This window comes from Hetaerina americana, unplaced genomic scaffold (genome assembly GCF_022747635.1).
Source record: "Hetaerina americana unplaced genomic scaffold, ioHetAmer1.1.p SCAF_3, whole genome shotgun sequence".
NCBI classification, from domain to species: domain Eukaryota; kingdom Metazoa; phylum Arthropoda; class Insecta; order Odonata; family Calopterygidae; genus Hetaerina; species Hetaerina americana.
The window spans coordinates 29,121,671-29,136,070 of NW_027286874.1; the positions used below are offsets into that span (position 1 = coordinate 29,121,671).

At 36.4% G+C, this 14,400-nt stretch overlaps 2 protein-coding genes and 1 long non-coding RNA gene across 6 annotated transcripts in view; 1 reads left to right on the forward strand and 2 right to left on the reverse strand.

Annotated features, from left to right (window-relative positions):
• The window catches only part of RabX4 (RAS oncogene family member RabX4), a 33,284-nt gene extending 23,822 nt beyond the window's left edge, over window positions 1-9,462 (reverse strand). The window contains exons 1-2 of the mRNA XM_071588035.1: window positions 8,989-9,462; window positions 8,745-8,903 (exon numbers count right to left, since the gene is read on the reverse strand). Coding sequence (XP_071444136.1) covers window positions 8,745-8,903; window positions 8,989-9,166 — 337 coding nt within the window. The 5' untranslated portion in view covers window positions 9,167-9,462. The remainder of the gene's footprint in view (window positions 1-8,744; window positions 8,904-8,988) is intronic.
• Window positions 9,463-9,702: 240 nt separating this feature from the next.
• On the reverse strand, window positions 9,703-13,067 carry LOC139691035 (uncharacterized). 3 transcript variants are annotated; one of them, XR_011701558.1, is made up of 5 exons: window positions 12,910-13,067; window positions 11,299-11,423; window positions 10,675-11,220; window positions 10,447-10,524; window positions 9,703-9,855 (listed from the first exon to the last, which is right to left on the reverse strand). It is a non-coding gene; the product is annotated as an uncharacterized lncRNA (long non-coding RNA). The 3 variants fall into 3 exon arrangements; XR_011701559.1 differs by lacking the exon at window positions 12,910-13,067 and adding an exon at window positions 11,674-12,303; XR_011701560.1 differs by lacking the exon at window positions 11,299-11,423.
• Window positions 13,068-13,225: 158 nt separating this feature from the next.
• Window positions 13,226-14,400, forward strand: part of eIF4B (eukaryotic translation initiation factor 4B) — a 30,479-nt gene continuing 29,304 nt past the window's right edge. The window contains exons 1-3 of one of the 2 annotated variants that reach the window (XM_071588755.1): window positions 13,226-13,350; window positions 13,798-13,926; window positions 14,005-14,189. In XM_071588755.1, the coding sequence (XP_071444856.1) occupies window positions 13,338-13,350; window positions 13,798-13,926; window positions 14,005-14,189 (327 nt within the window). In that variant the 5' untranslated portion in view covers window positions 13,226-13,337. The remainder of the gene's footprint in view (window positions 13,351-13,797; window positions 13,927-14,004; window positions 14,190-14,400) is intronic. The other variant, XM_071588756.1, reaches the window with a different exon arrangement.

Genomic DNA, 14,400 nt, shown 5'->3' on the forward strand with positions numbered 1-14,400 from the left:
CAGCGTCTGACAATCAAAAGCGAAATACATACCTAATCAGTTTATCGCACCGTTCCTCCGAATTCAATTGAATGCATCCTCCGAAAAATAGGCATTGTGGGTTAGCAGTTAACATTTTACGATGCGCTTAGGTTTTTTTTAATTTTTGCCTTTATACGATATGTTACAACGTCGTACAAAGATTATGCTATCAATTTTTTCTGCAAAATTGTTCAACATTTTCGCAATTGATATTTTTTTCTTCAGCGGAATCAAAAGATGTGCATTCGGGACCCCCAATCCCCATAGCCCGTGGGACTGGAGAAAGCTAAGATAAAAATTAATGAATTCTCTTAAGACTCGAAACGAGAAAATTTTGAAATCCCTTACTTTTTACAAATGCGACTTAGTTTGCTGCAATTATCAGCTTTTTGGAACTTATATATCGAGGGATTGGTTCAACGGAAATTAACAATAAAATCATCCCTCATATCACATTAAGGAGAAGAATAGATCCGGGAATTTTACACATCGCACCCGGGATATATAGAGGTGAAGAATTTTTTTGTTTCTCGAGACGGTCAACAATATACCGAAAGCCGCACCTCTTTGTCTTGCAACGTTTAGACCTTGAATCAATAAGCTCAATGAATGTGCAAATACATAGACCATCCACTTTGAAGAGAAAAAGGACAGTAATCTAACTCTATAGCACCATAAAATATCGTGAACATAGTTCGTTTCAGTGGTGGAGATTTTTACAGTTATTCCTTTTATATGCCACCATAGGCACTCTATATGCCACCATAGGCACTTATTTCCACCATAGGCACTCTATTCCCTTTGGATAAGTCTATAATATCGCGAGACGGGTGTTCGTATGCAGTTACAAATTTTCCAGAACAATATCAGGATATAAAAAAACACGGATTCGGTGATCCGTCTAATACTCGCCCTGGGAACTAGCCTCCGCTCCGCTTGGCCAAATAAAAATCTACATCTTGCTGACTAATTAACGAATCGAGTTAATACCATTCAAAAAATTAAATTCATTCCTCCTGCTAATTTCATTCGCAACTACGTCAGTAACTACGACAAACTTTAGGCTGATAACGATATTCCGCGGGCAATTACTAAAGGTGGCCACAGGATAACTGTTTAAATTGAATATTTTTCCTTATAAGAATATCATATCTCAAAGTGGAATTCGACAGTGAGTACGGAAATTTGATTTACGATTTTCCAAAGCATATTTCTTTGAAACTACATGCATTCACTTAGCGTGTCGTTTTACGCCCGTTACGTCATTTTCTACTTTTCAATCCCCTCGAAAAAATGACGAATAATAATAATAATTTTTAGAGACTACTCATTGAACAAAATCGCCAAACAATTCGATTGAAGTTGACCAAGCAAGGGAGAGGTAAACAGCCCAATCAGCATTTAATTCGTAGATTATTCGATTCGCATTTAAACTTAAAAAGGATTTTTTTTAATTTAACAATACACATAAATAATTAGTATTCTAAAGTCGATTATTTATCACGTAATTTTAAATGTTAAACTATTTTTTTTATTAAAAATACTCTCAAGTGCCGATGAAAATAAATGATGATATACTTATGGTGGGAAATTTAATTTCAGGTATCGTCTTAGCTCAGAGCGAAAGACTTAGGACCCCTCTCCATTCCATTTAGATCACCTGCTTAGCAGCAATGCTAATAATATACTTCGCCACTTAGAGCAAACTTTCACTTTATAATGCAATGACTTTAATATGCTCTTGGCTAAGTTTTATGATGTGGAATGGGACCGCCGTGTTAACTGATGGCGGGTCTACCTATAGATAAGATAATCAGACGGAACGGCTCGAAGCATCAGGTCATTTTGAAGTCATTCCCAAGTCAGTCAAATATTGGCAGGTGGTGTTTAAATTGAGTGGTAGTGTAGTTTCAAATTAGATGAATTATTTATTCAATGTTACCATAAACAATAATGCCCTGCCAAATGCTTGAATGGCAGGGCATTATTGTTTATGAGAGGTATGTTATTGAGAGGCGTGTGTAACACCAACTTTCAAAGGAGGAGATAAGGCTCTAGTTGATAATTATCGACCGGTAAGATTGACGTCAGTTGTATTCAAGCTATCAGAACAGATAATGGTTGACTATCTCCGGGATTTGTGGGAGAGTGAGAATTGGTTGTACAGTCGCCAATATGGTTTCAGAAAAGAGCACTCTCGCGAAACTCAGCTATTAAGGTTTGACTCTATAGATGTGGGAATAGAATGGCTGCTCTTTTAGTCGGCCTGTCAAAAGCCTTTGACAAAGTTGACCACGATCGCTCAATGCTTAGGCCAATTACCACTACACACAGATAGAAGAGTAATCTCGTGGGCAAAAAAATTCATGGAAGGTCGAACACAAAGGGTCAAATTAGGAGAAGTGTATTCTGAAAAAAACAAGGGTTACATCGGGAGTTCCACAGCGGTAGCGTACACAGATAGCGTACTTGGTCCGCTCTTGTTTTTAATCTATATAAATGATCTCCCGGAAAAAATAAATCTCAGATAAGGCTCTTTGCGGACGAATGCACTATCTACAGGGAAGTCAAGAATGAGAGCGACCACGAAGTACTGCAAAGGGGCGTTAGTAAAATGGTGGATTGGGTGACAAATAATGGGATGGATATTAATGTTACCAAATCCATCACTTTTAGTAGTAAGGTAAATGGAACCAATAGGGACTACAAATTCTCGGAAAATGTCATTCCTAGAAGTAATAGCGGTATTTACTTAAGTGTATATTTAACCAAGGATTTAGGGTGGGGGCTAAACGCGGAACACATTGTTAAGAAAGCTTTCTAACTCTGTGATGAGAAACCTCAAAGGGAGCATTAGAGCAACTGAGGAAAAGGCGGATAAGACCCTGGTAAGATCAATTTAGAGTACTCATCACTTGTACGGGACCCGCACGAAGAAGGACATATCAAAAAACTGGAGAAAGTACAAAGAAAGGCTGCCAGATGTGTACTGTGGAAGCATAGAAGGATGGAGAGTGTGACTGAAATGTTAAAAAAAACTGGGGTGGGAACCTTTACAAAGCAAAAGAAAAATAAGCAGACTTTATGGAATGTTCCGCATTCTGAAGGGGGAGAAAGCTTGGGCAGAACTAAAAAAAGATGCGGGAAATCCAAATTTTATTGGGAGGAACGGTGATATCCTACCATTTAGGCAACCCGTGACAACGCGTTAAGAAAACCCTCCCCATAATTATTCTACATGGAAACACTGGATTATCCGTACAAGAGAGACGTCAGGTGCTCTTGACAATTGGGGTTAGCATCAGGTGAACAATTATGGTGTTTTATATTTACAAATGACAACAGACAAGGGACCTACAAATATTCAATTGAAACTTCATAAAATAATGGTAATTTAAAGATTATAATCTGTGGTTAAAAAAAGCTGTTAGAAAACTCATTGAAATAGACTTAGTATTCTTCAATTGCAGGAAACGGGAATGTTAAATGATGATGGACCGAGTGCCATGCAATTTTGGTTGCTAAACAAAATTCAATTTTAACTTTTTATTCATATACATATGCATTTTTAATTATTTCCGTTTTAGGCTTCTGGCCAAGCAATTTGTATTTTAACCCTCATAAGAATCTAAAAGTAAGGAATTACACTTATGCGATATCATATTAGATTATCTAAGTTGAACTATTCAGCAATAGACAAATTTTATAATTTGGCTAACTATCAATTTGGTTTGAGTTGTTTTTTAATCAAGAAATGGTGAAAATGGTTGATACACTTCCGCAACACTGTTTTGTTTTAGGTTGTGATAAAATAAGATTCAATCAATTGTGCAAAGCTAAGGTTCTTAAACACCCCATTGGCTGTGAACAGCTGGGTATAATGACCACTATTTTGCTGGAATTAGTTCTGGCACTGATGCTTCTATGATCCAAAACATATGAGCTAAGTTGATAAGAGTTTCATTATTCCTAATTTATTAATTTTACTCCTCCAAGAGTGTGCTCAGTTGAATAGTATAACAAGTTTAAGCATACAAACTCCCAAATTAATTTTCCTTCAAAATGTCTGGCGATAGGATATTGTTGGATTACATAACACACTGAACATTGTGACTTATGAAACCCCACCTCATTATATTTTACTGGATCCCTGCAGCCTCTCCAACGTGGCAAATAATTTAGGGACAACACATCACAAGGTTTTTGAACAAGGGATTATTTGAGCTCAGGATGGAAATTTAATAATAGTATTCTTTACACTAGGGGCAAGTATTATTCCCGGTAATAAATGTTTTTAAAAAATGCAAGATCAAATGCAGAAGTACACAGGCTGGATGAGATCAAGAATCACCATCAAGGATCAGCCTGAAAAAATTCTCATCACTTAGACTTGTTAAACAAATGTTAACATTTAATATTTTTCCATTGTGTGAAGTTGGCAAACCACCTTCCAGCAGGATTCAATGTCATTGAAATGGAAGGCGACTTACAGAATACCTACATATTGGTCACTATAAGCAACTAAGTGAGAGACAGCAGAATATGCCCAAATATACAATACTAAAGTGCATATAATAGTTTCCTTTTAACTAGACCCATGGTAGCATTAATTGCAGTGCAAAACATTTCATATTTGTTTTTAATGAATGACCAACTGGGCACCCATATGCTTACCAGATAATGACTAAAAGCAGAGGTAATAAAAAGCAAACATTTAATTCGAGAGGAAAGGGTTGCAACATGTTCAAGTATGATGCTGAGAGAACTTCCTGAATTTTGAAAAAAACTGTAACACAATAATTAAATTAGTAACTTCTGTACTCCAGTAGTAGGAAAGAGAGTTTCATTTAAAATGACAGGACAGGCATTAACAAGAATTGATTCCCTAAATTCCCTGAAGTTTGAGTCCCTAAAGCATTTCTTTTTCTTTAGGCCAAAAGACAGCAAGTCAAAGGCCTTTAAAATTTGGATAAAGTTTATCCACAGAGAATTAAATAAACTGGCAAGTCATACAGATATTTATGTAATGGGTTAGCAAGATGTAAATTTGAGAAGATTACTGCATACATTTTTACAATTACCCTTGAAACATTCCAATATTTCCATTTTTGCTACATTTGTAAATCATATTCTTTTAGAAGCATATCTCGGCAGTATCTCACAAACAACTTTTTGGTAAGCAAAATAATATGCTTGATGAAGTTTTCTCATCTACCCTTAGGACAATGCATGAGTTAAGCTTCGAAACGTCGGCCAATGTGGAACCCTTGGCACAGTGGAAAACTTGAGAAAACTTCATCAAGCATACATGCCGGGAAAGCACCAGATCTTACTTCAAAATACTATGCATAAATAAAATGTTAACAATGCAGAATTCCTGGAAAGACAATGTGTCAACTCTTCTTCCATTGGTGCTGCTTAAGTTAGAGCTAGACCCTGTTCCAAGAATGGGATTGAAACTCAATATCTAAACAACTTCGGGATTTCCTTTTTCCTGTTACAGAAAATAACTTCCTTCTCTTCATGTCATATTTTTTACTGACTCAAGATGTACAAGGGCATAATTTAAATTTGAACTTAGGTTGAAATATAGACTGAAGAATGGCCATAAATGATTTTTTCATGCAGTTGCTCTTAAAAAATCAGATAGGTTTGTTTCCACCAAATGGTTAAAAGAATAAATAAGGGAGCAAGATTTTTCAAAGTAATAATTTAATTAGGAGCCTATTGATGAAAAAGATATGAAAAGCAGATGGCAGCACACATTGTTAAAAATACTGTTCACCCGGCAGATCATTTACAAGGATCAAAGGAGAATGTCTAAGTAAAGGACTCTGCTTCGAAGCTAAGCATTGAGCTGTTTTGAATTAATTTATTAAATATATGATAAACTTCGTAGAAACATTTAAATGTGAACAAGGGCATGGAGATATCATTAAAAGGGAGCCATTTCCACTGTTCCCATTTCCTTATTTTTAAGAGAAACTCTACTTCAGCAGGAGGTATATTTTTACCTACATGGAATCAAAATCCTAGCAAATAAAATCTGCAGAAGAGACGCAAAGGGAGCACCAATGAAAAAGTAAGTGCCAATCATGGCTAGTCAATATATTAATTAGTGCTGACGAGGTTAAAATAAATAAAATGGCATATACGTAGGCAATGAAGATAACACTTTTGGCAGCTAAGGAGTCAGAGAGCACTCTTCCTTGGAGGAGGCAGAAAGGAATAGAGAAAAGCTTGGAAATGGATTCCATTTGTGAATTAATGCTGGTAAATATTACCTCACCAGAAATTTTATATGTCCCAGGAAGAAACATGAATGTTCTGAAATTGACAAAGTTAATATCGATATGCATTCTACAGGAGTGGGAAAGTCGCTGTATGTTAGCATAAAAGAATGGGACCATGAGATGCCAAATTCCAAAGCACATTTCAGCCATTCACCTCTCTATTACAAGAAATTCGTCTTAATTGTGAGGTTTTAATGCAATATAATACACTTATAAAATTAATGAAATTTAAGGAAACAAAAGAGTTCAGATTAACTTAAAATGCAACCCTAAACAGCTTAACCTAGAGGGGAGTTAGATGTATATCCTTGATCAAATCAATCATGAAATGGTACAAGCAGGGAAGATGATCAACTAAAAGGACTTGAGAAGCTTGAGTAAAAGTACTTTGGGATGAAGATGCTAATTTTTATCATAGAGGCAGCAATACTCTCAAATACATCTTACAAAGCTATACATTCATAGGGTTTTCTTCATGCTGGTTACACTTAGTGGCTCTTGCATTATGGCAATGCAATAAGCCTTAGCTTTCTATAGTTCCTCAGAGGCCGAACAACCGGCATTTGCACCATTACCCAGATCAGAATGTAACTTGAAACCATGACATTTTAGATTAGCAAGCAGGCAGGTTACCCAACACATTAATCCAGCCATCTTGTGACCAAAATGACACTCAAAGTACAAAAAAATATTAATACTTTTATTTCCAACAAATTGACATTAAGTATTTTGGCAACAAAAATAATCACATGTGTGTTCTCAACCTTCAACTACTAAGTGTTTCAATCCCATAACCATGCAATGAAATTGAATTTTGGGCTTTAAAATGAAATGCTTTCTATTAATGAAAACAATATATGTATGGCTAGGGTAAATTGGGTGAGATCATGTAATGAATTACACTAAAGAAACAATGGCTAGTCCATTCATGGTAATACATTATCCCCTAAGATTAAGTCGGGCAACAGAGTGCAATGCAGTAAATCAAAGTACCTAAGTGATTGATATCTATGCAGCTATGTTCAGTGAGATCAATAGGATTATTCTTGAAAACAAAGAATGTGGTCAAATAATTGCAAGTACTCACTTCTCATTCCTTTAATACAGAGAAAATACTTTTTTTAAATACAGACTGCATTTCTGGCACTTGCTCTATTGCATAACTCAATTAGAGTGAGCAATTTCAAAATGGTCCCTAACCTTCTTCTTACACTTGTTTTCTCGTTCAAATTTTAAACTGTTGACGGCTCTCACTCATGGACTTAACTTCAACATCTATAGACCATTCTTCATAACTTCAATATTCCAAAATAAAAGGTTTTTAATATAGCCATGACATTTATAAGTGCAATGGTCATTGTTAAATGACATCTCAATTGTACAATTGTAGAGGACCCACCTCAAAGAGGGTCCATAGGCACCTAAACCTGCAGATCCATTGTGCCATAGAAAAAACTCAAAGAAAATATGTTCGATTAGCCATATTACTATTATGACATTTTATGCTCAATATGATATGGGCAGTTATCATCATAATCTCATCTAAAACTATATTTGGTAACATTTTCTTGAAGCGTGCATGGAGTACTCCTATGTGACTGTACCATGTAATTTGATTCATTGCTATTGCAATGCATTTATAAACACTGTAAATGTATGTAGAATTAGGCACGCATGTTGAATAATACTGTAGTCCTCATACAAGCATTATTAAATATTTCAATTGTGCATTCTACCTAGTCAGATGTCTACTTCTGTACAGTAAAAACTTGTACATTAATAATGCAATTACGTATTTTCAAAAACTTATTAACAGATTATTACCTGTCAAATTTTTGATAAGGAGGACAATTCTTGTCATAGAAAGAACACCTTATTGATTCAGATATTTCTATAAAAATATAATATGCAGTTTATAAAAAACTGGCATATGCTGCATTTAAACTCACAGCATTACACTCATTGTAAACCCTAAGAAAAGTAATACCAACAGAGCAGTTATTTCAAAACCATGTTTAGGTACTGAATTCCATAAACTATTAGATATCATTCGTCTCCTCTTCCAGGAGATGTGAATATATACCATTATAGGCACTATGAAATTCAATATATCTGGTGTCATCAAACAAAGATCTCGAACCACCTGGTGTGCTTGACCTCTTCCCTGAACGACATTTGCAATGAATTGGTCGCTGCCGGCAGCCACTGTATGTAATGCACCCACTCCAGAAACAACAAATAACAACCGTGTGGAAATTAAGGTTTCCGTATTTGTGTAGTATAAAATGATACCAGTTGACACTACTTCGGTAAGGGAAAAAAACATTTGGTGATTCCACTGAGTGTAAAAATCATCATTCCAATAATTGATAAAAGACCACCATGAATAATAATGAGAAAACAACGTGGTTAAAAATAAAAGTGCCATACTATAACGCAGTCGATTCAGCAGTGCAAGTCGAACTAGACGCTTGATGCTCTCATACAAACACACAATTGCCAGCGTTGTCAACATCCACATTTTAAAGCCATTGCTAGTAGCATTGAAGTACATATGCTTGTACGCTGCCACACCGGTTTCGTATGGGCCTAGAAAGCAGATAGTCTTAATCCCAGAAAAATATCAGCTATATGCAATGCAAAATTTTCAGCATTCGAAATCCAGTGTCCATACCTTTAAAAACGGTATCCCAACAAGAACATGAGCAGATGCGCTTTTCAACATTTCTGGAGTATTGACTCCAGAAATATGAGAGAGTATAAACGTGAGCTGGCAGAAGCAGGGCAGGCAGTAAATACCCACATAATGCTGACACAAACTTCACTTTATACTGCTCTATATTAATATACATTTCAACTTGCACAAAAACAAACTTAATAAAGTTTTACGGATTATATTCACATCCCAGAAACAAATGGGAAATCACGATAATCACGCTGGCCGGGTTATTTCGCAACATGCTCGATTAGATTATATCTGCTCCATTTCAAAGGAGCTACACTACAGCAGTAATGTACAATTCCACACCGAGGATCATTTAAAAAAAACCGGGGTAAATTGAGGCTGAGCGGGAGCACTCTAAATTGACGAAGGATAGCACACAACTGTGCCAACCCTGTGAGTCCGTTTTCTTTATGACCCCCGCTCGAAGAGGGAGCGAGTTGTTTTACAATAAAACTACGACGTAGTTAGATTCTTGGTTGATAGATGGCGTTACATTAGTGCGCCGTGGGTCATATTTCGTCATGTATAGTCTTCGTGCTTTACTGTCTTCCGCAAATTTTGCATTTTCGAAATTATTTATCAAATTTTCCAGTCAAAACGAAACACCGGCATCAGGAAATGACAAGGTCGATGTTTTCAGTAAAGAAAAACATTGGCATTCATATATTTATTGAACGGACTAAGTAATACAAGTTCAATTAAAAAACCAGTCCATTAATAAATTTAAATGGACCTCACGTTTTAATACCAATCTGCCAATTTTTGATAGGCAGCACTAAAATCTTCCAAAGATGCTTCCTTATTTGCTACCTGGGACTACAATAAATAAAAAAGTATTTAGAATTGTGGCACGACATTGTACATTTATCAGAAATGTGCATGAAATCACCATGAAAGTAATTTAAGATGTCAAAAAAAATGTTGTAAAAAACAACATTTATGGCTGAATATTCCATTACCACCCAAGAGTTAGAGCTTGGAGTATTTCTCTCATTTCATAAGAAAACCCCATGTGGAGAAGAGATCCCTACAAGGCATAAGAGAAACCATCAAATAGTGCCTGTACATAGTACACTACCTGAATAATGTGAAAGGCACAGGAAAAGATAAAAATATATAGACTGCAAAAAATATAGGCAAATTATATTTATGTCCGGTCTGCAGAATATGTGAAAGAAAATAGCTGAAGATGATCTCAAGAATTAGAAACTAACAGTGAATTAATTTCCAGGGTTATGGAAGACAGGCAATTTAAAAATAATAATTAGTTCATTTTATTCATCTCTATACTTAATGCTTAATGGATACTTCAAAGATAACTGACAGGAATAAATTCCTAAAGTATATGAGAGTGACACCCAAAAAATTGAAAATCAACTGCTACCAACAGTAATCGTGTTAACTCACACATAGCTGCAGAGATACCTCAGCCAATGGCAGAAAAAAGTTCTTCAAAGGGACTGGTTGTGTTTTATTGGTCATCCTCTAAAAGAAAATATAAAAGGTATCCTGTACTACATTATACTCTATTGTACAGGTTGCTCCACGTTTGTCACAAGTATGAACCTTGTCTGCACCACATGAACACCAACATATGCAACAGATCAATTTTTTAACTTAACATCAACTCCTTACCTTTGTTGTCAGTTGGTTCTCCTGTACTGTACTGAATATATTCATGAAAAAGGGAGGATAAGTCGATCAAAAGACCACACCCATGATCCATGGAATTTCCTTGGGTCTGGTTGGAAAGCAAATTAATAATTAATGCAGTTTTCAATGCTGCCCAAAACTGGTGTATATTGGGATTGTGGTTATCCCCAGAGTTTTGCCTAATAATATTGAAAAAAATTTGTATGGGATCTTAATTAAGGTTTCTTGGGTTGAGGTGGAAGAACTGCTTAGTTTTCCATTCAGACCACAACAACATTATCGCTCTTATGGTTGTTGACCAACCATCCTCTGAAGGAGGGAATATTAATTTATTCTTTCCCAGGAACTCCCATGACCTGATTTTGGTAACCGATGATTGCTAGTGATCCATATAAGGACTCCCCTTCCGGACAGCCAACTTATAGGGTTTCTTGTATTGGTAATCCATTATATCATTTAAGCCTTCATAAGTGCAATCCATTTCCATAAGGAATTGTACTGTAGCCAGCCCATCCATGCTCAAAACACCTGCAATAACAAAATAGATGCACATGATGGTAAAAAACAATAAATTCTAAACAAAAGTAAAACATTCTAATAACTCACTTCTTCCAACTAATGCATGTACTCCTGCGGCAACATGATTACTAAAAACTTGACCCTCAAATTACACATGCATTTTCCGGAATGATGTTCGGACAAATGAGCCTCCATGAGGTTTAAGAGCCTACCTAAATGAAACATGATATCGGTAATAAATACATCACACACAAAATTATTATTGCCAATCAGATTATAAGAGTAACAGAATCTAAATCAATTTTCAATCATGATATTATAATATAGGTTGCTGGGTGAAGTGATTAATTTTTTCAGTTAACTTAAATCAGATGGTCACAAAGCACATTTAAATCATACAACTCATAAAAACAAGTGAAATTCCAAAACTGCCATTATTTGGTGGTGGTCACTGAAAATTACCAATCATGCCCGCAGTAAAAACATTATTCCTTTTTAACCGCTCGGTATATTTTTGTGATAATATGTCAGTTAATCTACACAGAATTGGCATGTTGTTCTCTTGAAAGCACTCGATTGAAAAATGGACGACACGGGATAAGGAGTATAAAAAAACCATAAACACAGTAATCAACCCTAAGGTCAGTTTGATAGGCGATGATAAAGTTCACCCACTACTAAGCCCGACGGCGTGTGGCATTCACACATCACGGTTATGGGGCCAGTTTCTTTCCGTTATGGTTTCCCAGGAAGATCTGGCTCTCGAAAAATCAAATAGCTTGGGTGGAGCTGAAGGTGCCCAGAGAAGCTTGCCGAACCCAGGCCCTCGTTTACATACAGGGGGCGGCGCTTGAATCCGGACAAGCACGCGTTTCCTTGAATGAGATTTCCTCGCCGGGTAGAGAAACCTTCCCCAGACTTCTCCGAAGTAATATACTTTATCCACAATAGCCACAATATCGTAAACAGTTGATCTGGTGTACCAGAAGAATCAAACTATTTCCACACACAACGCCCTGCGCGCGCACTTTCGATAATCGGCTCTTTGGTTGCACTCCGCAGTAGTAATTAACATCTCGGCCATTTTGAGGTTATGACTGTTTACTAGATGCCTATAAATTTCAAGACTGCCAACCGCGACCTCCAGTGGAACTACGATATAGCGGGAAATTCAAATTGAAATTTGTCCGGATCTAAGCCCCGCACCCTGTGCATGTATGTATGTAGACGTCAAAGTCAGTATAAATAAGGTTAAATACAAATATTAACTAATAATTTATAAATAACATTGAATTCTTAGCGTGATGTCAGGCTTGCATGCCGAGACATTAACAACGCCGTAACGGCAATTGGCCTGCTGAGTCATTCTAATGTAATAACAACAAACATTTAGAGAAACGTAAACATATCTATTAATATTACAAACTGAGCCAACATGTAATACAAAATACACACATTACAAGGGAATTCATAAGTTACAATTACCATTTCCGAAAATACTGCATGTAGATTCATTTTTTCACTAAACGAGGTAAGTAACACCAATTTTTCATTAATCAACTTCCGCATGAGTATGAAAGAATCACTCTACATAAGGAATAACCTTTGATGTCTATTAAAGCTAAAAGTGATACCATCATGGACCGGAAACATGTGTTCGTGACCTCCTTAGATTACATTATTACGCAATTTACTTACCTCTCAAATACCCTCGTAAAGTTGAATTATTTCCTCCTTTAGAGTCACAGCGGAACACTCATCTTCTGTGTGCCATTGCAGATTTATGGAATATTCAACAGGGAAAGATCACGGAAAACTCAACTTCATTCCAAGCTTGCAAGATTCAGTTCGAAGCGAAATTGCATCGTCTCCCGGGAAGACGCTACCCTCCCGCACCTCATCTTAAGAAAGGGAGGTCTTTCGGCATCTCTTAGTTCTGACCCCCACTCGTAGATGACCGGAATAAAGCCGAAAAATGGGCCGACCACTGACACCGGTCTGATGCTAGCTTTGCTGAAATGCAAACCTCGAATCTCCACGTCAGGACAGTCTTCACTTGTTTAAATAATCTTCGTCACATTACGAGTTGGCAACCCTGTATCCGGGATACACATTAAACTTGCAATATGGCTGCGTCAGGTACGTCGGTATTCACGTAGTCACGTGAACTGTTATCCATGTTTTTTGGGTTATTAAATATGTTTTATTTGTAGTTAATGGTATGTTAGTGTAGAGAGGCAATATCGCCCGGAAGATGTTTTCATTGCGGCATGTAAACCGTAGAAAATCACGTTTCACCCGGCGGTATATTCCGCTACGGTGCCATATTCCTTCAGAAATTCACATGGCCTCTGTAAATTTATCAGTTATTAGATACTTAAATATGCAATTGTGAGGATGATAACTTGGCGATTTGTTCGAAAATTGTCGTGTCAGTAGGGTTATAATATTAAACACCTGTATGTTGTACTAAATGATACACTTGTTATCAGTTTGTCAATTGGTTTACGCATGCAACTTGTGATTTTGCAACTGATTTAACATAAGCAGCATCAATTGCTAATTCCGGATGTTCATTTCAATCAGGGAAAAAGGGCAAGAAAACAAAGGGGAAAACGATTGCCTTGAATGAATTTTTGGCTAACAAACCTGATGAGCCAGAACCAGCAGTTAAACCCTGGAAGCCCAATTGGGCAGAAGAGGATGTTGACGAAGGTATGTTTCATTGATATTGGATTGTATTGTTATTTTACAAAACAATATTGCTTAACCTTATGTTTTTGTGTACTGCAGATTTTTCGTACTCTAGAAGTAGAGACAAGCATGTTGTGCTGCCTACTGCACCTCGAGCAGCAAGAGAACCAGGAACAATTGATGAATCTAGAATTCCTAATGAAGCACCATTTATAGCATATATTTCGAATTTACCGTATGAAGTTCACAATGAAGACATCGCTGAATTCTTCAAGGGACTGGAGGTGAATATATTTTAATATTTAATTGCGTAGTCAGATTTCTTTAGTTACATTTTGGGTTATTATAGTCATCAATCAACTAGAGGTGTAACAGTTGTTATTTAGATGGTCCCTTAGTCGTTGCTCATTTTTTTGGACTGATAAAAAGTTTAACGCAACCTGCACGTCACTTCTTTTCATTTTGATCGCCTACTTAAACTCAAGTTATCGTGGT